Source organism: Manis pentadactyla, chromosome X, assembly GCF_030020395.1.
Source record: "Manis pentadactyla isolate mManPen7 chromosome X, mManPen7.hap1, whole genome shotgun sequence".
In the NCBI taxonomy this organism is placed as follows: Eukaryota; Metazoa; Chordata; class Mammalia; order Pholidota; family Manidae; genus Manis; species Manis pentadactyla.
The window spans coordinates 42,832,535-42,857,938 of NC_080038.1; the positions used below are offsets into that span (position 1 = coordinate 42,832,535).

The 25,404-nt window shown below is 46.8% G+C and overlaps 1 protein-coding gene and 1 long non-coding RNA gene across 9 annotated transcripts in view; one reads left to right on the top strand and one right to left on the bottom strand.

Moving 5' to 3' along the window:
* Window positions 1–3,381: 3,381 nt before the first annotated feature.
* Window positions 3,382–24,200, top strand: WDR13 (WD repeat domain 13). 8 transcript variants are annotated; one of them, XR_008995333.1, is made up of 11 exons: window positions 3,389–3,532; window positions 3,868–3,947; window positions 4,629–4,869; window positions 5,518–5,627; window positions 5,740–5,870; window positions 6,442–6,749; window positions 7,517–7,697; window positions 7,793–7,934; window positions 9,276–9,394; window positions 22,354–22,532; window positions 23,568–24,200. XR_008995333.1 is itself a non-coding variant. In XM_036917199.2 (10 exons), exons 2-10 carry the CDS (start codon window positions 3,907–3,909, stop codon window positions 10,002–10,004), a joined length of 1,458 nt encoding a protein of 485 aa, XP_036773094.1. In that variant the 5' UTR covers window positions 3,382–3,529; window positions 3,868–3,906; the 3' UTR covers window positions 10,005–12,696. The 8 variants fall into 8 exon arrangements, 5 of the variants coding, with proteins under 5 accessions (XP_036773094.1, XP_036773098.1, XP_036773093.1 ...); XR_008995332.1 differs by having other exon boundaries at window positions 23,585–24,200; XR_008995334.1 differs by having other exon boundaries at window positions 22,354–22,487; window positions 23,585–24,200.
* Window positions 20,202–25,404, bottom strand: part of LOC130682029 (uncharacterized) — a 63,321-nt gene continuing 58,118 nt past the window's right edge. Inside the window, exon 2 of the long non-coding RNA XR_008995335.1 lies at window positions 20,202–20,533. This is a non-coding gene — a long non-coding RNA (uncharacterized LOC130682029). The remainder of the gene's footprint in view (window positions 20,534–25,404) is intronic.

Sequence of the window (25,404 nt, forward strand, 5' to 3'; positions counted from 1 at the left end):
TCCACATCCTTGCCAGCATTTGTTGTTCTTAGTCTTTTTGATGCTGGCCATCCTAACTGGTATGACTTGATATCTCATTGTGGTTTTAATTTGCATTTCCCTGGTAATTAGTGATGTGGAGCTTCTTTTCATGTAGCAGGGGCTTGATAAATATTTGTTGGAAGGCTGGCTCACTGTTTCAGCTTGCTGGGGGCTGCTCACGTGGTCTGTGAAGCTTTTCCCAATTGCAACAATCTTGTTTTCTGACTCCAGCCATGGAGAGTTATCACCATTAAGACTTTGAGGATTGTGAGAACTTTGGCTTCAGAGGCAAATCTTTTCCCATCAGAAAATGGCACGATTTAAGTGATGCCTTTATGTTGCAACCTCCCCCTCTTGTTCCATTTAGCAAGAAATTTCAGGGATAGGTAAGTGAATAAAGACTCCATGTCTACACTCCAGTTACAACTCTACTCCATGTCTCTTCTTTTGCTCTCTGGCCTTGATTCTCAGCATATCCTTGTCACCCCAAGCCATGCAGGCTTTCCCTCAAATCATGCTCCTTTTAGTTCCTGAGGATGGGCCCCAACTTCAGGTTTCATTTCAGCCTGTGTTAGTAAGGAAAGGCAGGTACCACCAGTGTGGTCCAGAGCTCGCCTTTGCACTTCTAGACTCTGGGGGCTAAACAGACAGGAGACACATGAAGGAAGGAGAAGTCCAGAAAGGACATAGTCACTGCCTGTTTCTGCCACCACTTGAGTTGATATTGTGATGAGCTGTTAACTTCAAACAGCTCTCTGACTAAGCTGTCTTTTCTATCCAAATCTGTTTTTGTTCATTCACTGGGCTAGGACCCTCAACCTTCACTCTGATAGTAAAATAGCCCCAGATCCTGTTGGGGTGAGTGGAACTTGTGGTCCCCCCCATAGGCTTGAGCTTCTTTTCTAAATGTCATTGCCACCAACGTCACTCACAACCTCTGACTTGCCTGCTGTTCATGCGGATAAACTCTGCCCCTTTTCTTGCCAAACTCCCAACGAACTGAAAGTGATTCTGTCACCAGCTTGTTCAAAAACCATTTTTAATCCAATGAGAGTGTGTCAATGTTTAAAACAAAAACTGAAAACATGCAGAGCACACAACAAATATGAGAGGTGGCTGTGGTCATTCTAATTCACATTTCTACCTCTGGAGATGGATCTATGACTGGGAAAAGATGTTAAAACAACATATAGTAGTCAGCATTTAGTGGGTATTTTCTCTGTTCCAGATGCTAGTCTAAGCTTCACAAGTATTAACTCATTTAGCCCTCACAATAGCACTATGAGGCACTTTTTCAGATGAGGAAACTGAGTTAGAAAGGGGTTAACCAACTTTCCCAAGACATAGCTCCTAGCTGGCAGAGCCTGTAGCAGTGGCCAAGTTCTGCTGCCTTTTGGGAATAATAGCAAACATTCATGCAGCAGGTGTTGTGAACACTTTCTATGCATTAGTAACTAATGCAGACTTAACCCCATCTTTAGGTTGTTTCATCTGGTATTTATAGCCTTATAGGAATGAGGTTTTAAAAACAATTTTTGAAAAAACATGAATATTGTCAATAAAGCAACAAAATAATCAGTTCTGGCAATGAGACAGTAAACCTCCATGGCATTCCTCAATCTCCTGTGATTTCTTCCCACTATGGTTCTTTGGAAGCTGAGTGGTGGAATGAGAAAGGGTGGATCTCTGTCCAGGGTGGTCAAGGTGAATGGGAAAGGCATTGATAATAGCATCCGTTATGACAAAAAAAGAACTTGGAAATAAACCCAATGTTGGTCACAAGTAGGGAAAGAGTTCAATAAAATGTCACCCTTGAATTCCGTGGACTTCAACTTCATCTGTAAAATGGGGATACTAATGGGACCCACAACATTTACTTATTAGGATTAAATGGGTTAACACATGTAAATCATCTCAAACAGTGCCCAGCACATTATCCAATAAATGTTACTGGTTACATGTTTGTGCAGTGAAATAGTTTATTCTTTATCAGTCATCAAACAGAAGGGTATTTAATATCCTGAAAAGACACCTACCTATAGCTTAGATGGACAAGGAGATGCAGAGTCAATACAGAACAGTGTGGTTTGTTTGTCTTGAACACAAAGCAATATGTTCATGAATATGTTACAGGTTGAGTTTACTGTCCTCAGATCTTGTGCTTGCTGCAACAAAGAATTGAAAGCCAGAGATGCAGTAGCAAAGCAGAATGAAAGTTTTATTTGAATACACTCCAAGAGAGGAGAGGGCCAGAGTCAAGGGAGACAAAGGCAGCCTGTTCACTGTGAGGCAGCTTTTTATGGGATTTTTGGCAGGACAGTGAAGTCTTTGACAATCTTTGGCTTTGGAGGCCTGGTCTAATTGGTGAAATAGAGACATGGGCTGCACTCTGATGATTTCTACGCCTGTCTTCTGATATGTTCTTTATCTGGGCTGTGTGGACATTCCAAGTAACTCCTGGTCCTTGAAATTTCAACTCAGTAACTCTGTGAGTCGTTTCTGGCTCTCTGGTTTTATCTGGTTAACTCTTTGAGTCCCTTTTAGTGGACTCCACTGGCCTTATTCTCTGTCCATGTGCATACGTCTACCTTTCTGCCTAACAGATGTGTCTCCTTGTTTCAGGTGGCTTTAAAACATTGTTCAGAGTATTGTATTCATTATAAAAAGTGTGAAGAATAATTTTGAGAATTGTGTCAGTTGATGTTAAGATCTAATAGGAAGCTATTAAATCTTGTATTTCAATGTTGTAAATTCTGTTTATCCTCCTCACGTTAAGGTGAATAGACATGCAGCTTCCTGTTGGGAGTTGAAATAAGGATGGTGAGGGTAGCCTCCTGGGATCCAAACCGCAAAGCTTGTACCTAATTATGACCTCTGCCTTTACACTCACACCCACCCAGATCAAGCTCCCTGGGAGCTTTCAAGCCCAAACGCCACTTCCCCCCAACCTCCCTCTTACAGAACTTCTCATCACGGGGGTGTCCAGAGGTGTATGAGTCACTCTTAAGAAACTGGAAAACTTTCTAGGGGCTAATGCGCATGTGACTATTTTTTATTCTGTGCTTCAAATCTTGCTAGGCCAAGATTGTGCTGCTAAAAAGCAGCTTATACCACTTTTTCAAAATACAGTCATGTTTCCTTTAAGGTCGGATTTCTGATTTTTAGGGAGTGATTTACATACTCGCTCCTGTCCCTGTGTCCCCTGGGTATTATTTTTGTGCATACAAGAAGTTCCCGTCAGAGACGGAAGGTAGGGTGCGCGGGTGTGGGGTATGGAATAGAATTTAAGAGGCGGAGCCTGTGCCGGAAGCTACTGGGCCTTGGTGCGCCTGCGTGGTTCCCCCACGCCCTGACGATTCCTATCGACTCACTCTGCGCTCAGCAGCTTTTCCTGGTAGTAGGCGGCCATCTTTCCTGGATCCCGAGAGGGAGAAGAGGGACAGAAGGGAAGGGAGACGCTGGTCTTAGGGACGCCCCGGGACCTTAAGAGCCGGAGGCAGCCCCGGAGGTGGTGGTCCCTGATCCCGGGCTCTACTCTAGGACCCGAGAAGGGAAGGCGTGGGGCAGAGGTGGCAAGATGGGTGGGGAATGCCAAAGATTCGTAGGCGGGGGCAGTGGCGTTGCTATGGCGATCGGGGGCGGGGTCCGATCTGATCTCTGTTGTGAGTTCGCAGGGCGCTGCCCGGGAAGGGCTAGGCTGGGGTGATGACCATGCTAACAACCGGTGGCATTTCGCAACATCCTGGCGTGGAGGGACTCGGTGTCTATGGCAACGATCGCCTGGCGCAAGGGGCGGAACTAGATCCCTTCACTTGAGACGCTGACATTCCAGCCCTTGTCCTGCAGGCTCCCGCGGGCTGACACGCCGGAAGAGGAGGACGGGGAATGGCCGCGGTGTGGCAGCAGGTCTTAGCAGTAGATGCGAGGTGAGGCGTGGGGTCGGATCCTGTGGGAGCGGAGCCCATGGGAGCGGAAGTTATTTTGGCGCATGCGCAATGGCGATAAGTGAGGCTGGGCGGAAAATGTGTCCTTTGAGGCTTCGTGGGTAAGCCGGAGGTGAGCATGCGCAATAGCAAGGTTGGGGCTTTCCCTCAGTGACGGGTTGGCGGAGGGTCGTAAGAGCATTCTGGGAAAATGCAGTCAAATATGAGCAATCGCATAGAGACTGTGTAACTAGATGGGGTGACGGAGCCCAGGCTGGTGACATCCTGTTCCCCACTATTGCCCCCCAGACTTCTCTGTCACCACCACTTCCCTAGCCTGACCCCATCACCATCTCATACTGACCCCTACTATTGCCCCACCCTAACCCGTATCACCATGTCAGACTGACCTCTACTGTTGTCTACACTGACTTGGTCACCTCATACCAATTCCAGCAAAGATGCAGACTGCCTCCATTGTCCCCACACTGACATCATCGCCATGGCCATTATAACTGTAGACTCACCCTCATCACAGCACCAGAGGGACTCCCAGCATCGCTGCTGATCACTTGCCATCCTCACCCTTCACTGCCATCTACCTCATTCTCCTTCCCTATCTCCCGAGCTGATTGATTCCCTCTGTCCTGTGCCTGCTGCCCGCCCTGCCTCCTACCATCACAGGTACAACGCATACCGCACACCGACGTTTCCACAGTTTCGGACACAGTATATCCGACGGCGCAGCCAGCTACTGCGGGAGAATGCCAAGGCTGGGCACCCTCCAGCACTGCGTCGGCAGTACTTGAGGCTGCGTGGGCAGCTGTTGGGCCAGCGCTACGGACCCCTCTCTGAGCCAGGCAGCGCTCGCGCGTATAGTAACAGCATAATCCGCAGCAGCCGAACTACCCTTGACCGCATGGAAGTGAGCTCCTCCCCATGCCACCTGCCACACATACCACCTGCCACACATACCACTTGCCTCCTTAGACAGTCACTCAACAGACTTGTCAAGCTATGTGTGAGGCACTGTTCCAGGCTCTTAGGATGAGCAGAGACCAAAAAAAGATAATATATGAGATAAGTCAATGCAGAGACAAAAAAACAAGATAAACAGGTTGATAAACTGGCAATAAAGGAGCTAAACACAGCAAACCAGGTAAAAAGTCAGTAATTGTCATGGCTTGTATTGAGGAATGCTAAGAAGGAAAAATAAAGCAGACTTGGGGGATAAAATAGGACTGGTGTGGGGGACAGAGGGAAGCTATTTTTGATAGGGATGGTCAGGGAGGTGCCTCTCAGAGGAGATGACAGTTGAGACTTGAATGAAGCCCAGTGGTTTTCTGGGGAAACAGTGCTCATTCTTTGTCCAGAGAACATTTATTGAGTAATGAGCTGGGCAAGGGTGGGAGTGGGGAAACTAGTACAGAGGCCACCACAGTGGTCCAGGCAGTGGTGGCAGTGGACAGGGTGAGAATAGATCTACTTCTGGGTATATTTTAAAGAGTCCAGACCTTATAGGTTCATGAGGGCTGTTCTCAAGATGGTGTCCACCCTGACTCTCTGTTTGCAGGACTTCGAGGATGATCCTCGGGCCCTGGGGGCCCGTGGGCACCGCCGTTCTGTCAGCCGAGGCTCCTACCAGCTGCAGGCACAGATGAACCGTGCTGTCTATGAGGACAGGTACACATCAGGGGCAGCTGAGGGCTGGGCTTTGTGAGGGGCCACAGAGCAACAGCAGAATGAACTCTAGCACTTGTCTTCCTGTTACCCCTCAACTCCCACTGGGGCTCAGGCCACCTGGCAGTGTGGTGCCCACATCAGTGGCAGAAGCAAGTCGAGCCATGGCTGGGGACACATCACTGAGTGAAAACTATGCCTTTGCGGGCATGTACCATGTTTTTGACCAGCACGTAGATGAGGCAGGTGAGTCAGTGGGTGGTAAATCTCATCACCACACATTTATTCAAATTATGACTACCACCGAGTGCATGCTTTTCTGGAACACAGAGTCTCTGGCCCATCTTTGAAGGAATTGCCATACGTAAAACCTTCTGCAAACCTAAAAGTTAGTGATCTGCAAAATCTCAGGTGCTTTGTCTACCGTAAAGAATCCCTTGCAGAAGGCTTCTGGGGTCATGAGTCACTTGGAAGAGTTCAAAGCCTTTGCTGCAGAGAAATCCCCTCACAAAGGGCAGCATGGTTTTCGCACACTGCCCAGACCTTGGTAACTGTAAAGTTCTTGCTGAGATGTAGCAGCCTTTTCACATTGCAGAAGCCTTTTGCAATCCACAAAGTACCTGCTAAGGTTCAGGGACCTTATGGCAGAGGGCCTTCTAGGTTCCAACTCCCTTTCTCAGCTGAGGAAAGCCCTTTGCTGAGGCCACCGTGCCTGGTGCAGTGGGTCCTGGCTCCTGGCCCACAGATCAGAGGTTTTAACAAACGAAAGCACCCAATGAGTGTGTTGACTCTCACAAATGGCTCCCTCGCATTGCAGTTCCAAGGGTGCGCTTTGCCAATGATGACCGCCACCGCCTGGCCTGCTGCTCACTTGACAGCAGCATCTCTCTGTGCCAGCTGGTGCCTGCCCCACCCACTGTGCTCCATGTGCTGCGAGGACACACCCGTGGTGTCTCGGATTTCGCCTGGTCTCTCTCCAATGACATCCTTGTGTCCACCTCACTCGATGCTACCATGCGCATCTGGGCCTCTGAGGATGGCCTCTGCATCCGGGAGATCCCGGACCCTGATGGCGCTGAATTGCTCTGCTGTACCTTTCAGCCGGTCAACAACAACCTCACTGTGGTCAGGTTCTAGGACCCTTGTTTGTTGAGGGTGGGGATGCCAGCCCAGGAGGGCTGTCCCAGGAAATCAGTATGGTGGGGGGTTCCTGTAGTCCACCCCACAGTCCTCCTGTGGTCAGACTCAGAGAGAAAGAGGTCAGAATGGGGATGCAGTTCTTGGTCTGGAATGGCTTCGCGGAGGTTCACTCCAAGGGGCACCAGTCAGGGGCCTGGCACCCCTTCAGTCCTATCAGCTGCAGGGGCTGCTGGTTGCAGAGCAGGTAACCCTCATCTCATCTCAGTGGCAGTGACTGTGGTCCAACCCCATGATGGAAATTCAGACGGCAGGGGCAGGAAATGAAAAGTCTGGCCTGGTCCTGAGCGGGGAGTAGAAGCAGGCCGGCCTAATAAGCTTGTGCTCTGGGGCCCTTTCTATTGCAGCAGCTACAGCAGCCTCTGTGCAGTCAAAGCTCCAGGAAGGGCCAGTTAGGGAGCAGACGAGTTATTACAGGCCTGAGATGGCCCTGTGGTTTGCCCACTACAGGGGTTGCTGGCTAAGGGGCAGCATTATGGGTCTGGGGAGCAGCTGTCTACTCTGGTCAGATTGCAAGAGGGGCTGGCTTGGGAGGGTTAAAGGCCTGGGTCACCTTCTAGTCTACCTGCCACAGCCCCACTGTGATTAGACTCCAGTAGGGACCAGCTAGTCCCATCCACAGCAGCCCCACTGTGGTCAGACTCCAGGAGGGACTGACTGGGAGCAGGATGATGGTGTTTGGGTCTCACCTACAGGTGGGGAATGCCAAGCACAACGTGCATGTCATGAACATCTCCACGGGGAAGAAAGTGAAAGGTGGCTCCAGCAAGCTGACAGGCCGTGTCCTTTCTCTGTCTTTTGATGCCCCTGGGCGGCTGCTCTGGGCGGGTGATGACCATGGCAGTGTTTTCTCCTTCCTGTTTGACATGGCCACAGGTAGGCAGGTCCCAGGCTTGCGTCTGGGTGCTCGCACTCCCACCCTCCCAGTGCATCACCCTCACCCTTCCTTCTGCCTCCCTCTGTTGTCGCAGGGAAGCTGACAAAAGCCAAGCGTCTGGTGGTACATGAGGGTAGCCCTGTGACCAGCATCTCCGCCCGCTCCTGGGTCAGCCGCGAGGCCCGGGACCCCTCACTGCTTATCAATGCTTGCCTCAATAAGCTGCTGCTCTACAGGTGGGTATCCCCTTTCCAGGTTGCCTGGAGATGGGTGGCTTGCCACCTCCATCAGACTGGAACAGGAGCCCTGTCTCCCATCAGATGAAGACGCATAGGGCCTGAGAGCCTGTCTCCTCCATCAGGCTTATCTCACTGAGTGGGGAGTCCAGTCTCCTGATGATGATGATGATGATACCAGTAGCAGCAGTAATAGCAGTAGCAGTGGCTGGCGCTTACACAGCAGTTGCTGGGCCAGGCCCTTTTTGCAGCACCGTACACCTGTCACCTCAATTATTCCTCACAGCAACGCTGTGAGGTGGGTGCTCTTATCATGTCCGTTTTACAGATGAGCAAACTGAGGCATAAAACAGGCTAGGGCAGAGCAGTGGCCTGTTTTCCTTCCTTTCTTTTTTGGTGTGGATTCCTCTCCCCACTCACATATGATGTTACCAGATGTGGTCCTCAGCCTGGGCTGCATGCTGGAATGACCTAAAGAGCTTCAAAACATCATGGCCAGGCCTCAGTCCAGGCCAGTGATTTTAGCCCTGGGGTGGGACTAGGTACTGGTATATTGGAAATGATACCAAGTGATGTCCAGCCAGGCCTGAAAACCACTGCTCAACAGCATTCTTTCTACTCCACTATTTTGTCTTCTCCTTTAAAAAAATGTACACACACACACATGCAGCACTCACACATACACATACGATTTTTAATTTAAGGAAATTCCCAAGAGTTTTGCCTATTCTTGCCATCCTCTCCCTGCCCTCCTCCCTCCTGCCACCTCGGCCTGCCCCCTGCCCCAGTAAAGCATGCTAACAATTCTGTATGTACCTTTCTCTGTTTGGTTCTCTCTGCTGTAGTCCTAGGCCTGTACACACCCCCACAGATTTTGAGGGTGGGTCCTTAATTTACAGAAGTGAGCTCCTCCATCCTTATCCACAGCTCACTTTTCCCACCAGACAATGGCTGTAGAAGTATCCCCAGGTCACCTGCAATTGCTTCAGTTTGTTCTGTTGAGTGGCCATGTGGTGCTCCACGGTGCAGGGCTGCATAGTTTGGCCAGCCATTGCCTTTCTTTGGGTGGGTCCTCACACCAGGCTCTCTCAGAGCCCCTTAGAAAGAGAAACTAGGGAATTAAACTATAGAGGCTCACCATTTATCCAACAGCTACAGTGTCTGAGCTGTCACTACCTCAGGGGCCAGCGTTTGCTTTACAGGTTTATGCAGTCATCTCCAAACTGGATTTCATGCCCTTGGAAAGAACTCAGGCACAGGAGTGGGGACACAGACTGGGCCCCCACTCATCCCTGTCTGGAACTGAGGCTGTGCCTCAACCTGCTCTCATCCTCCCCTCAGGGTGGTAGACAACGAGGGCACCCTGCAGCTGAAGAGAAGCTTCCCCATTGAACAGAGCTCCCACCCTGTGCGCAGTATCTTCTGCCCCCTCATGTCCTTCCGCCAGGGGGCCTGTGTGGGTGAGTCCCATAGGGTCAGGGTGTCTGGGTGGCTGGGGAGGGGCAAGGCCCAGGGCTGGTGCTGATCTGGCTCAGATGTATGACACCCTGGTGCCCTAAATTCCTGGGCCTTGAGAACGCTCACATCTCAGCAGCCTCCCACTCTGACCACAGACCCCCAAATGGCCCAGAAACCTTCCAGCCTGAGACACAGAGCCTCCCAGATTGCTCAGACACCTCACACTCTGGACACAGAACCAAAACAGCTAGGTGACCTCCCATCTAGGATGGTCCTCCCCAACCGCCCCCACCACCCAAACCACACTGGGACCTCACACCTTGATGTAAATCCCTCACCACCTCAGACGCCTCAGAGACTTCACACCCAGGGCACCCCCCTGCTTCCCGTGTCACCTCCTGATGGCCTTTCTGTCTCATCTGGGCAGTGACAGGCAGTGAAGACATGTGTGTGCACTTTTTTGACGTGGAACGGGCAGCCAAGGCTGCTGTCAACAAGCTGCAGGGCCACAGCGCACCTGTGCTGGACGTCAGCTTCAACTGTGATGAGAGCCTGCTGGCTTCCAGTGACGCCAGTGGCATGGTCATTGTCTGGAGGCGGGAGCAGAAGTAGGAACCTTCAGGCCCTACCACTGTCTACCTTCTCACCCAGCTCCCGCTCCAGCCTTGTGTTTATAAATAAAGTTCCTGTGGTTGTGCTGCTGGCTTACTGCCAGGTCTGCTGGGGGTGGGAGGGCGGCTCTAGGACCCAAGATAGAGGGGTTCCCATATTCATTCATGTGCTGACTTACTCATTCAACAACCACTTACCAAATATCTACAGTATCATAGGCACCACTTCAAGTGTTTTACATGGTCATGCATTGGACAGAAATTATTAAGCACCTACTATATGCCAGGAACTGTTTTAGGCCTTGGGGTACAGTTGTGACCTAGACTGATAAAAATCCCTGCCCTCATGGGGCTTGCATTCAAGTGGAGGCGATAGATAGTAGACAAAAACGTGTAATAAATTTAAGTCAGTTCAAGATGAATGACGTGAGGAAAAATAAGGCAAAGAGAGGAGATAAGTTGCAGGAGTGGGAGTTGGGCTCTTGTGGGTGCTGTGATCAGGGAGGACGTTCTTGCTGGTGCAATTTAAACAAATACCTGAATAAAATGAGAGGCAGCACCATAGTGTCGGGGGGAGAATAACATGCTAGGCAGAGAGAAATGGCAGTGCAAATGTGCTGAGGCTGGAGTGTGCCAGAAGGGTCACTGTACAGGCCGGTGTGGCTAGACCAGAATATGGTAGGAGAAGAGGTTGGACATGCCCAATCCTGGAGGGCTTCATGGGCATGGAGAGGACTTGGTTACTCTGAGTGAGGGGTGCATCACCAGAGAGTTTTGAGCAGAGGAGGGTGTGGTCCAACTTGGTTGTAAGAGGATCCCTGTGGGCACTGTGAGAACAGACTGGGGGGCAAGGGGGAAGTGGGGGACCAGTCAAGAGCCCCTGCAGCAGTGGGGCTGAGCAGTGATTTGAGCAGAGGAGGGTGTGGTCCAACTTGGTTGTAAGAGGATCCCTGTGGGCACTGTGAGAACAGACTGGGGGGCAAGGGGGAAGTGGGGGACCAGTCAAGAGCCCCTGCAGCAGTGGGGCTGAGCAGTGATGGGGACTTGGGCCAGAGTGGTGGCAGTGGAGGAGTTGAGGGGGAAATGTTGGCTTCCAGCACAGGGGTTTCATCCCATTAGTCCGCAGGGCCCTGCTGACTCCTCAGGGAAGCTCAGGCTCCCAGGCTGCCCCTGGCGCCAGGGTTCCCCACAAGTAGGGAGTGGAGGTGTTAGGGACGTGCAGAGCCAAGCTGGTACAGGTACAACTGTGGACCCTAAGGCTGAGCTCACGGCTCCTAAGGGGTGGTGGGGGTAGAGAGGATGGGGATTCTCTCTCCAACCACAGACCACCCTTAGCTCCTTCCACACCCACCCAGAGCTCCTAGTCAAGGCCTAGAATGACTCAGAAATCACAAAGCGATGTTCAACATTTGAGGGGAGCTTCAAATGTGGAGAGAAAGCTTGGGCTAGACAGATGAATAACCAAACTGCCCCGTCAGTGACCTGCATCCCCAAGAAATTATCAGAGTTGCCAGAAATGTCAAAGAGGCTATTGCTCCAACTCCTCCCATCCAGCTCCATAGGCTGCCATAACCAGATGCATCAGTGGGAAGTGTGACTAGCATCTAGAGATATGTGCTCAGTGCACAGTCACAGACTGTAAGCTGGCCTAGTGGTGTGGAGCTGCTGAGAAAACACCAGCAGCCTTGTTGGGGAAGGAAAATAACCTGTTTGTTCACGCCACACTACCTGACAGTGTGGTTGCTTGTAGCCAAAAACATTTCTGCCTGCTGCTTCCCTCTGACAGCCCTTAAGGTACATGGTGAAGCGATAGGGACCTGAGAGCTGGCCTGCTCTTGATCCAGATCATGTATCTCTGTCGGAGGTCCCTAAGAGCACCCAGACTCCATGGTCTGCTAGGACTCTCAGTCTCAGCATATGGTTGTATATACAGCTATGATTTATGGCAGCAAAAAGATATAGAGCATAATCAGCAAAGGGAAATGGTGCATGGGCCAAGGCTAGCAGAGACAGGCACGAGCTTCCAAGGGTCCGGGCCCAGTGGAGTCGCACAGGACACACTTAATTCCCCCAGCCATGGGTTGTGACAACACGTGCCAAACATTGTCAACCAGAAAAGCTCATTAGAGACTCAGTTCCCAGGTTTTTACAGGGGGCTGATCACATGGGCACCCCCTGCCTGGCACACACCCACCTTCCAGACTCCCAGAAGCAAAGAGGTGTTCAGCATAAACCACAGTGCTTATGTGAACAGTTTAAGCACATGAGCCCCTCTTAGCATCTGTAGGGGCTGGTAACCCTTACATAGTATAAGTTTCCAGATGCCAGCCAGGGGCCAGATTTGAAATAAACCTTTCCTCGGAGGTCAGTTCAGGCTGCTGTGAGACTTTCCCGCATGTTATGTTTCAGTGACGGGCAAGAACACTTGGGGGGGCCTCACTTTTCACGAACATGTTCTTCATTTCTTTAGCCTTTTTATTCACACTCTCTTTATTGAGCCTGGATACAAGATGGCTGGTCATGGATGTTGTCACACATGAGTGTGGGAGTTTGCTCCTTGTGAAATTTTGAGGTGGCACTCTAGTAGAATGAGTTGACATTCTACTTTAAATTCATCTTCATAGTACCTTTTCTTCACTGACAACCTAACAGGAAATAGTGAGCAAATAATAAAAAATATCTTATTGGTGAAACTTGGGCCTCTGTTAATTTGTCTATTATACTGTGCCTCTGGTTTGACATCAGATCTGGAACTTTTAAACATTCCGCCGTCAATACTACTGTAGTCTTGCCTCAAGTCCAGGCCTCTGTTAACTGCCCCATGCCCTTTGTCTGACTTCAAATTTGTGAGTTTAACTACTTCATCAGGAGCCTCTCTGGTCTGAGCTTGAAGCTGGGTCTTTGTTAATTATTGCCCATCAGTGTACTACTGGTCAAATCTCATTCAAAACATGGCCTCTGTATAATATTCCACCAGCTATTGTCTTCCAGTCTAGTACTGCTTCCACCCCATCAAAACCCCTGGTTTAACTTTGAACCTACGTCTTTTCAACTCCTCCACTATCAGTGTCACAGTGGTCTAAACTCCAACCTGGGACTCTATAAGTCCACTGTCAATCACTCTTTGCTCTTGAATCCAGGCCTCAGCTAACTCATTATCAATGCTCCTCAAATCTGAAACTTCAACTTGAGCCTCTATTAACTTTTCCACACTCAGTGCTCCTCTGGCCTGACCTCAATGAACTATTCATGCCCCTATGATCTTATCTTGAGCCCTGGCCTCTATTTACTGTCCCTCTGTAACTGCCCCTCTGATCTGATATTGAACCTAGGACACTGGTATCACTCAAAGCATAAGTCCCCTCTGGGCAGACCTTAGATCTGTGTGCCTATAAACTATTCCGTTATTACTCCATTCTGATCAACTTGAACATGAGCTTCTACAAGCTATTCCACCATCATTACTCCTCTGATCTTATTTGGAACTGAAATTTGCTGACTATTCTTCAGTCCAACTTTGAATCTGGGCCTCTAGTCAGTATCTCACCATTCCTGGCTTTGTGCTCTAGCTGGTCCATTTTGAACTCCAGAACCATCAAGGCATCTCTGGTCTGACCTCAAATCCAGGCTCTGTTAACTTTTACTCCATCAAGACCCCCTTTATCTGAATTCTCACATGGGCAATTTCTTAACTAATCTGACATGACAGGCTCCTTATCCAACCAAACCCCTGAGCTTTTGTTAGCTTTCCACCACTGGCACCCCTCTGCTCTGACCATGAGTGGACACTTCTGTTACTATTCCAACATTGAGGTCCTCTGATTCAATTTTTAACTATTCCAAGACCCCTTCTCTCTGGCCTAACTGCCTCTATTAAACAATTAAGTGCCCTTCTGGACTACCTTAAAAATGGCGGTCTCTGTGAAGTATCCTACGTTACTGCTCTTCTGGTATGACCTTGAATACAGGCCTTTATTTCATATTCTAACTGAATGGCCCCTCTGGTCTCAGATCAAAGCTTGACCTCCATTAATTCTTTATCCAAGAAAGCCTTGCTGGTTGCACCTGGGCTTCTTTTTAACTATCCAACCCTCAATCCTCTCTGATCTGACTTTGCACCCAGGCCATTTTAACTCTTAAACCACAATGCTCCTTAAGCTCACAATGCTGAGGTTGGTCTGACCTCAGACTCGGTCCACAATTAACCACCACAATATCAATGTCCTTCTGGTCTGTCCTCAAGCCAGGGTCTCTTTTATTGTCATTCCACCTTCAATGTCATCCTGGCCCCTAATCAAAGGTCTTCTGCTATCCTTGCTGACTCATCTTTCTGATTCTTAACCAGGACTTGTTTACTCTTCCATATTCAAAGGTCTACTGGGTTAATTATCCAACACAGCCATTTAACTATTCCACAATCCCTCCTCTCCAGGCCTGTCCTCAAATCCAGACCTCTGTTAAATGTACCACCATCAATTCCCCTCTGGTTTGACCTTAACCAGATTCTCTGGTAAGTGCTTTGTCACCAGTGCCCTGTAAGTCTGTCACCGAACTTATACAGTTAGCTCTTCCATCATCAGTGCCCCAAGGATCTGAACTCAAACCTCAGGCTCTGTTAACTATTCTAGAATCATTCCTCTCTTGGCTAACCTCAAACCCAGGTATTTATTCAATTGCCCTCATCCCTGTTTCTCTGGTCTGACCCTAAAACAAGGGCCTCTGTTAGCTAGTACATCATGAATGTGCCCTCTAGTCTTGAGTTCAAGCACTTGCTAACTATTCTAACATCAACACCTCTCTGTCTAGTCAAACAGAACAATTGTTAACTAATTAAAAATCCTGGCCCCTCTGACCTAACCTCAGATCTGGGTCTCTTTATTCCACCATCAGGGATTTTGTGGTCTATTATTGAACCCTGTGTATTAACTCTTCTACATCAGTGCCTCTCTTATCTGGCTTTGAACCACAGTCCCTGTTAATTCTTCCATTCTGTTCCCCTCTGGTGGTATTGCCTTCCTCTGGGGACTCTGACAAGGCTACCACTGTTAATGCCCCTCTGACCTAACCTTAAACAAGAGCGTTGGTTAGTAATGCCACCATCAATACTCTCCTGTTTTAGAGCACGAACCCAGGCATGTGTTAACTATTTCATTATCCATGCTGTTTTCTCACCTTGAACCTGCACCATTGTTAAGTCTTTTGACATCTATGCCCCTTTGGTAAGACTTCAAACCTGGGCTTGTGGTAAATACCCCAGCATTAGTGGTCTTCTGGTCTGAATTCAGATACAGTGGATGAAAAATACTAAGGACTTCAAAGTGGTCACTACTGATGAAATACAGACTGCAACCAGGTGTCATGAGGTGAGGGAATGTGGACAAAACTGTGCACAGAAATAAATGTAGATTCTAGTGGCATCTTGGACTGGGATAATAACATTTCCATGATCCATACCTGACTGTGTGAGCCAAGGAGTCTCCATAAGGCAGTCTGTTTGACCCACAGGTATCCAGACTCCAGTCTGTATGACCCCAGAAGTGTCTACAACCCAGTCTGTGTGACCACAAAAGGTCCATACCCCAGTATGTATGTACCCAGGAGTGTCCACATCCTGGTCTTTGTGACCTGAGGAGTGTTGGCACCCCAGGCTGTGTGGCCCTAGAACTGCTCATACGACAGCCTTTGTAACACCAGGACTGTCCATATCCAGTCTCTCTGACCCCAGTTTCCAAATTGCGCTCTGTGTGACTCATGCAGGTCCACATCCCAGTCCGTGTTACCCCAAGCATGCCTTTAGCCAGTCTGTGTGACTCTTAGAGCATCCAGACTCCTGTCTGTGTGCCCCCAGGAGTGTTCACATCCGCTTCACACAACAGAGAAGGAATGAATAGATATTCTTTCATTCCTACTGCGAATAATTAGATCAATGTAGATTCAACCAAGTTTTTAAAAAATCCCAAATTGAATTAAAAACAGGAGGTAGAACTTCCAAATCACTTGAAAAAGAATGAGAAATGATTTTGAAACAAAAGGCAGACCACTAAAGAAATACAAAGGAAACATAAAAAGTACTGAAAACATAAAACACAGATTTTAAATTCTGACAATAAATATTAATCGATTAAATTCCATACATTAAGTGACAAGGGCATGTAGATTGAGTAAAAATTCCAAAATCAACCAAATTATGTCTACATTGAAGTGATTCTGAAGGATTTTTTAAATAATGAATAAAAATTGTAAGAAAAGTAAAAGCAGAGTGAAAAGCAGTTGCAATAGAAATCCAAGATAAAATAAAATTATGGAAAAAAGCACTAAACAGTCAAAACGGACCCTTCTTACTGGTCAAGGGCATGATCAATTTGTTTGCATTTGGTGTGCTTTCCCACCCCTGAAACCAAGGAAGGGGACTCTGGTGGCCTTGGGTGTTCCCTCTTGGCAGCAACTCAGAGTGGCCATAGATACCGTGTTGAATGCTGCTATTAGATCATGATTTGTCTACCTTAGGTCCATCTTCAGGTGTTATTCAAAGACAAAAGTAGCTGATGGTCAAATTCCACCTGACAGCCTCATCTCAATAAAAAATATGTGCACTGCTCAATTACTGAACTACAAGAAACCTCAAGTTACTTAAAGAAAAAAAAAACAGTGGCCATAATCCCAGAGCATGAAGCAATAATGGTTAGAAATTACAGGGTGGTGGGGGAATGGGTGAAATAGGTAGAGGGGATAAAGAGGTACAAACTTCCAATTATAAAATAAATCAATCACAGGGATGAAAGTCCAACATAGGGAATATGGTCAATAATATTGTGATATCTTTGTATGGTGACAGATGGTAACTCCACTTACTGTGGTGAACATTTAGTAAGGTATATAATTGTTGAATCACTATGTTGTATGCCTGAAACCAATATAATGTTGCATATCAAATATACTTAAATAAAAAAATTAAAGTAAAAAATAAAGAAATTAGCACACAATTATAAAAAAGAAGTCACCAAACTCCTCCTACCATAGCTGAGGTTCAGGCCAGAGTCCCTGAGGCTGTCCCCTCCATCTGTGCAGGGTGATGTTCCAGCATTTTATGACAGGCTTGATGCTCAGCTCCCAAAATAACACAATATTACTCATTCTTGCATCAGAGAGATTATACAAGTGCTAAGTACCATTACTTTCAACTCTTCATTATTGAGTTTTTCTTAAGCTAGAACAACCTGCTTGACATGATTCTTCACACTGCTCCCAGAAGATTGATTTCCCAGATCCAGAAAAATGAAGTCCATCTGCTGTTTTCTTGGGCTTTTTGTGTTTTTTTTTTTTATCCCTTCAGAACAAGATGGAAACGTGTTCTGAATAAAAAGCAGCCCGTGTTTCCATGCTTTGACCCACTGGCTGGGTTGTGTTGGCAGAGTTTTATGGAACACAGCACCAAGGACATGCAAATGGTTGCTTCTGCACCTTTTACTTTGCGCCATGCCCCTCCAATTTTCTCAGGTGAGCTTTAGCGACTCTTTCGACTAGTCAGACATCTACATTCAGTTGATAAACAAAGTACCCATACCATTCATCTGCTTTCCCCAAACTAGTATAATTCCTGGTGGAGGCAATGTTAAGGCACTTGGGATCACTGGGACATTTTCTTGGGCCTTCACTGGACAGCCAGTGTTGCAAGTTGTCTGAAAGCAGAATTTGGAGTATAAAACATTTGTTGGGATCAATTCCTGTGGTGGCAAGTGGGAGGATGTGGGATTGGGCACAGGTTCCCACAAAGCCTAGGCCAGCCCAGAGAGAGCTCTGGAGGGAGGGTGGCCCATTCCAAGGGGCTTCTCCTGGGAGGAAACACTGGGTTTTATACCTCTGCCTCGCTCTGTCACCAGCTGTGGCTGGCCAGGGCAGAGTAGAACCTCAGGGGGGTGGCTGTGAGCAGCTGAGGCCCGCCTGCAGAGCTGATAGCTAGAGGCCGCTGAGCAGCAAGTGCTTCCTTGAGAGTGGCCTGGGGGGTGCTCAGCCGCATTCCCTACCACTGCCAGGGAAGGCATGAGGGAAGGGACTGGGGAGAGAAGAACTGGCCACTGGGTAAGTAACTGGGGGCCCAGGTAAAATCCTGGTTCCCGCATTGTTCAACCCATGATCCTGAGCCAGTCACCTCACCATGCTGTGCCTCAGTTTCCTCCAGGCTCAGCTGAGGGCTGAGGACTCCATTCTTCTGACATATGTGGACTGAATCTCTATTGTTTGCCAGGCACTGTGCCAGGATGCAGCAGTGAATAGAACAGGCCAAACCTCTGCCCTGTCAGGAAACACATTCCCAATGGCCCCGAAAATCCATCCAGTGATGCAGACTCAGAGCAAAAGTCAGCCCTGGCCTTGCTTGTGATGACTTGCGACACACAGTGAGCACCATGGCTGCAGTGAATATTCTGCCAGATGATAGGCTGGCATGGAGGCCGAGGAAATAGTCACTTGGATCCATGTGGTAACAGGAAGGAGGGAGCCACTGCAGGTTCTTGAGCAGGAGTGCAAAGAGATAGATGAGGAGTTTGAGAAAGGCTATTCCAGCAGCAGTGAATAACCAAAGTGCAGGAAAAAGACATTTTTACCATATATCACCCTGCTCCCTGGAGGGGTCAAACAAGGGAAAATAGCTGTCCATTTGTGTGTTAAATGTTTGTTTGGGCTTTGTTGTAGCCAAGGTATTGCCCACTGGTGGCAGTGATTCCTGGGGATTTGGCTTTATGATCTGACCATTTGGTGTCATCTGTGTATGAAAGGATGGAGGGATGTTGGACATGAGAGGACAGGGCGTCTGGTTTGTTAGTCTATGCCCAGAGCTGGCATTTTGAAGTTTTAAGCTCTCTGTGTGTATCTGTGCCTGTGTGTATGTACTTCAGTGTGTGATGTGTGAGGGTGAGTGTGCAACATTTTCCTGTCTCCAGAAGGCGTCAACAAATTGTTCTGTGAAGTCTCTTCAAGGAGTTCTGTTCTGATTGGAATATAGAGATAACTAAACACTAATACAAATCAAATAGTCCTAATTCCAAGGAAAGGAAGAAATTGAACTTTTAACAATTTGCTTGCTAGACTTGAAAAGATTCTTCCTTCAGAAACTAACCTAGAGACTTTTAAAGAATCCAAGCTCACATAATTAAGGTAAATCTTCGGCGAATGAGACTAGTTTAATAATTTTGGCTTAATAAAAATTATGTCTTCTCTGATTATCAATGTTTTCTCACTTAAGTTCTTTACAATCATGTTGCTTTCTGTTTATTTTTATGTTTTGTTGTCACTTTGGTTAAATAGGTAACCAGTATTATTTCTCAGGCACCTATGATCCAGTCTTCATCAAGTGTTCAGATCTCCTCTAACAATGTTTTGATTTTTGCCATCCCCAAATCAGACCTAAATATAGAATAAAATAAAATAAAATTCAACTTTTAGGATCTCTTCTGCACTTAAAACTATCTTTGAAATTTCACACCTAACCTCTGGAAATTCACAAAGATTTCTTCTTTTGCCTTATAAAAAGAGGTGCTAGAAATACGTCCACTTACCTGATGTGCTACCATTGATGAGTTACACTGGAAGAGTTGGCAAATTAGAAGAGTGCCTCAGCCTTCCCCAGGTTAAATTTTTTTGTATGGTTAAAATGTTATTAATATAAATATTTTAGAAAGTGTATGCTTTACAGGAAGTCCCTGGAGATTTTTGCCCTTGCTTTTCATAATATGTTGTAACTCAGAGAAAGCACTAACCAAAACTCTTATGAAATATTTCCATTCCAATGAGTTTTCCTATAATTGTCAAGAGTCCTGGTGGCACTTTACCTAATGATATTAGACAATAACAATAAGAGTGATTAGCCATAATGTCAGTTATTATTATAAATGTTTACTTGGTCACCATCTTACTCTTTCTATTTAAATATAGCATCTTTGAGGCCAGTAGTTCTCAATGCACATCTGACTTACCCATAAAGTTGTATTAAAATACAGATGTTTAGAACCTGCTCCAGACTTACTGAATCTCTTTACTTGATATTCTTGGCATAGTATGTGTACTATGTTGCAGACTTATTATATATTATATCTCAATATTTTTTCTCTATAAAAATTTTTGTTCATTTTCATAATTCACATGTGGCATTCACTAAGTTCTTTGAAAATAGGCTTAATCATTATCCTTAGATACATTCTGTTTAAAAAAATTTTTTTCTTGGAATGACTTAAAAGCACAAACATTTGTTATCTCACAACTTCTATTCGTCTGGAATCTGGGTGCAGCTTATCTGGACAGTGTGGCTCAGGGTTTCTCATGAGGTTGCATCTGGGGCTGCAATCTGAAGACTTGACTGGGGCAGGGGGGTCCACTTCCAAGAAGGGCCACTTCCATAACTGGCTATTGGCACTGGCTGCTGGCTGGGTGTTCAGTTCTCATCCATGTCCCCTCTCATCCTCTGGGGCCTTTCTTCTTCATGTGGCCATTCCAACAGGATAGCCTGGACTTCTGTACACACTGGCTGGGCTCCAGCTGAGGGAGGAAATGAGAGAGCAAGAGGGAGAGAGAGCCAGCAAGTGAGAGAGAGTGCACCTAAGATGGAAGCTGTAGTCTTTTTATAAACTAACCTCAGAGATAATATCCCCTCATTTCTGCCATTTTCTGTTTCTTAGAAGTGAGTCCATAAATCTAGGCCACATTCAAGGAGAGGGGATTACACAAGGCATGAACACCAGAAGCAGGGATAATTAAGGACCATCCTATGGGGTGCCTACCATGTTGCCCCTAAGGTGTGTGGGGTCCCAGACAAATATTTTCTGCAGGGCCTCTGTCTACATAAGCAATTTGGATTAAAAAATATATTATAAAATCATGGGTCTGTATGAAGAAGTGTGACTTAACTGATGAAGATTTAGAACAAAGTGTAGAGAAGGACTTAGGTTATTTGTTTATTGTCCAGTCATTGCACCTGAAGAATCCCTATAGTGTCCAGGCTCCATCTCCTCCTATTCGAGTCTGGGAACCATCTTATGTTCTCTACTTAAGTTCTTTATTGTCAAATGTATCCAAAGGGGAAAAACATCCAATTTTTCACCTCCTTCTGTGTTTCTCTTTGCTGTGTGTCTCCTTTATGCTCTCACAGAACACTTCACTTCTGACAACAGATGTGTAGGGGTTTTGCCCCACCAAGCAATTCTGTGACACCAGCTGGGTGCCCTACAGTTTAACTCAATTCTGACACTCTCTACCTGGGAATAGAGTCAGATCCTACAGGCTAAGGGCTCAGTCCCACAAAACTGTCCCCCACACCCCACTTCAGACACCAATTGCACATAGTAGACCCCAAGTTACCCAGAGAAGTTGTGGCTACAAATCGGAGCTTCCCACGGCTCCCTTGTCAGGTTTGATCAATTTGTTCGAGCAGTTCATTGAACTCAGGAAAACACTTACTTTTACCAGTTTATTAAAGGACACAAGAAAGGATACAGGTGAGCAGCCAAATGAACAGATACACAGGGCCAGGTCTGGGAGTTTCCTGAGCACAGGAGCTCCTGTCCCTTGGAGTTGGGGTGTGTCACCCTCCAGGTGTGGATGTGATTGCTAATCTGGAAGCTCCCTAAACTCCGTGCTATTGCGGTTTATGGAGGCTTCTTCATGTAGGCCTGATCAATTATTAACTCCATTATCAGCCTCTCTCCCCTCTTTGGAGGATTGGGGGTGAGGCTGAAAATCTCAAGCTTCTAATCATGACTTGTCATTTCTGTTGACCATCCCCCATCCAGGAGTCATCCAGAAGCCCACCAGAGCCATCTTAATAGAATAAAAGTTGCTCTTAGTGCTCTTATCGCTTAGAAAATTACAAGCGTTTCAGAAGCTCTGTGCCAGGAACCGGAACAGAGACCGATATATATAAATATAATATATATATACATATATATATGTTCTATTATTTCACAGTGTCATAACTGATTGACTTCTTCTCCCACCACAAGGAGGTAGCAATACCATTATTACTCATAATGCCATGGCTCTTTAGAACCTGTTTGTACTGGAAAACTGTAGACCTTCTTGCCTCTTCAGGTCCCTAATACCATTTACTTAATGCTGGTTACATCTGACTGTGACACTGCATCATCCATTGGGCTGCCTATGAATACTGGCTTCCAGTGACTTCTAGAAGTTGTTACTGGGCTTTGTTGATAAGGACTCCAAAAGCCAGCCTTACACAGAGTATGCAGGTAAATGTGAACAACACTTCATTTTCTGGTCATGTTAAATTTACTGTTCGGAATTTTATAGCAAAATGTAGAGCAACACATCTAACCATGACTTCTCTTGAACTCTTTAAACAGTACTTGCTGCATTCCTGGAATGAGACCTACTGCAAGCTTGACTGCCACCACCACCACCAGGGAGAAGGCTAGGCAAGGGGCCCACAGCAGAGTGAGAAGAGAAGTCCCATTTATACAAAGAATGTCCATTCCTGGTATGGCTTGAGACTGACCTGGGGGAGCATGGTGTCACCACATTGGTGAGTTTAGAGACTGTTGGAGTTGCAGAGCACTAGGCTCAAAAGTCCTTGAAGGAGGTACACATGGCCCAGAGGCCTACCTGATACCCCTGATACCTGGTTACAGCCTGTGGAGGGAATGCCTTGCCTGGATACCAGTGGCAGGGGTCAGACAGGGTAAAGTGCCTGCCACCACTTCTGCCCCTTTTGGGTGCTCTGTACTGGAGGTGGCACCGTAGTTGGAATACTGACCGGTGAGAGCAGGTGCATGGCCCACACATACAGCTCAAGCCCAAGAGCTGGCAGTACATTGTTCAGACCTAGAGCTTTGAACATAGCCTATAAAAGGCCATAAATGAAATCCACTCAAAATCAGCATGTCACCACCATTCTGATGGCTTAGTCTCATGAGATCCTGTAAAACAAATGCCAGTCCAGCCAGCAGGTGTGTTCAACTTGCCAGGTCAGTGCCCTGGAATGCTGGCCACATGGAGCCTTGGGTCAGCATCATTGATGTAAGTACCAGAGGTCATCAGGGCATCTGTCTGATCCTATACATAGGGTAGAGGGTAAGAGAGAGCACCTCCAAAAAGGAGAAATGGAGATCATGGCCCACAGGGGTCCTAGGCCAGACTTGGGGCTCCTCATTCAAATGGTACTTCTGGCACCAGCCAGTCCCCGCCACCAGAGGGCGTTTCAGATCATTCTGAGGAAAGCACTCCAAAGCGTGCGGCCCCCTGCAGCTCAGGGCATAGAGCAGGGTCTTAACTTGCACTGCCTGTGGTTTATGTATAAGATATACTAGGTTCCATGTTATCTTTCATTATAAAATTATTAAAGAAAGTTGACTTGTAATTATTGGTGGGGTGGTTTTAGAATATGAATTCTTTGATACTCCTCCATTCAAGAGATGGTGGTACTTAATTCCCCTCTCCTTGAGAGTGAGCTAGACTTAGTGACTCACTTCTAATAAACAGGATTTGGTGAGGTAAATGTTTAACTTCCAGGACTAGCTCATAAAAGGTATTGAAGCTTCCTTCTTGCTCTCTCTCTCAGATCATCTCTGGGGGAAGCCACATGTCATGTTGTGATGACGTATCAAGAAGCCCTATAGAGAGTCCCATGTGGTGAGGAACTGAGGCCTCCTGCAGACAGCCATGTGAATGAGCTTGGAAGCAGATCCTTCTGCCCAAACAGGCTTTCAGATCAGACCACAGCCTCAACCACTATCATGGCCAAAACCTCGTGAGAGAGCTGGAGCTAGAACCACACAGCTAAAGTGCCGCTGGACTTCCTGGCCCTCTGAAAATGTGGAAAATAATAAATGTTTATAGTTTTAAGCCACTAAGTTTTGGGGATAATTTGTTACACAGCAAAAGGTAATTAATACAAATACTATTGGTTAAAATTGTTCAATAAAATGTCTCTAGTTCAAGGGTGGGGTGAAGTAGAGAAAACAGAGGGAAATACAGTTTTCTGAAGTAGAAAGATCTTCATGTTTAATTTTATCAACAGCTACCATTTATATAGAAGTTGTGCTATAATGACAGGTTTGTATCATTTAAAGCCCCCTTGAAGAGCTCTTGAATAATTCTTATTAGCCATGAGTTATTGGATTGTATTTAAAACTATGAAACTTTCTTTAAAACCTGTAATTTAGAAAATTATAATTAAAACTTGCAAACAATTTATTCTTGTTTTTCTCCCAGCTAATCTGGATGTTTATGTTTTTAAATGCAGGTTGCTTTCCATTGACACATAAAATTAAAGATTCAACAGAACTTTTACACAACTTGGTGAAGAAGGCAGAGCCATGATATGTAAGGAGCCAGGGTCCCTGAGTCAGGGATTGGAGGACAGCCACCTGCCTTTCAGTTATACCCATTTTAGACCTTACTGCTTCCTGGACTCACCTCCCAGCATTAGGATTAAGTGAACAAAGTATCTAGAGTGCAAAATTTAAGGAAGCACATCAACTAATGAATGGATAAACAAAATGTGGTCTATCTCCAAGATGGAATAGTATTCAGCCATAAAAAAGAATGAGCCTGAGTTCAAGATTGTTGTCAGGGGACAGTCACACAGGCACCCTTTGGATAGCATGTACCAAAATCCCAGATGCCCAGAAGGAAAGCAGGTGTTCAGCATAAACCACAGTGTTTGTATAGTTAAGTACAGTGAGCCACTCATTATTTAGAGAATGGTGAGAACCCTCCCCAAATTTATTGTCTCAAAGTTCTGGAGGCTAGAAGTCCAAGATCAAGGCAGCCACCATGGTTGGTTTCTGGTGAGAACTATCTTCCTGGTTTGCAGACATCAGCCTTTTCACTATGTCCTCATATGGACTTTCCTCTGTGTATGCATGGAAAGAGAGATCTCTGGGGTCTCTTCCTCTTCTTTTAAGTACACCAATCATGTTGGATCAGGGCTGCACCCTTATGACCTTATTTAGCCTTAATTACCTCCTTAAAGGCCCCATTTCCAAATACAGTCTCATTGAGGATTAGGGCTTCAACATATGAATTTGGGTACATGGAGAGGGGACAATATTTAGCCAGTAACACTAACCAAGGGCCAACCTTGTAAGCAGGCCTTTTAAGGACAACAGCCTCAGGCCTGCTATGTTAACTTTCCTGCACAGGCTCTGTGCCAGATTCCAGAAGCCTTGAAATGGCTGCCAATTACATTCCTTCCTGGGAGGAAGGGGGAGCCCCATTTGGTGCTTGTGGTCCAGATTAAAATGGTTCTTTCCCCATGTATTGAGACCCCTCCTGCTACCTTGGCCACAGCTAATGAGACCAGAAGTTGATGTCTGAGCAGTTATGCCGCATGAAGACAGGGTAACAACTCATCCCAACAGAGGCACCTCTATTGGGTGGCAGTGATTAAAGCC

What these genes read in the sequence shown, in the direction of transcription:
- WDR13 (XM_036917199.2), top strand. Translation starts at nt 3,907, where the DNA reads ATGGCCGCGGTGTGGCAGCAGGTCTTAGCAGTAGATGCGAG. An exon ending in CTACCCTTGACCGCATGGAA is followed by an intron (nt 4,870 to 5,517) that starts GTGAGCTCCTCC and finishes CTCTGTTTGCAG; the next exon opens with GACTTCGAGGATGATCCTCG. An exon ending in CGTGCTGTCTATGAGGACAG is followed by an intron (nt 5,628 to 5,739) that starts GTACACATCAGG and finishes ACTGGGGCTCAG; the next exon opens with GCCACCTGGCAGTGTGGTGC.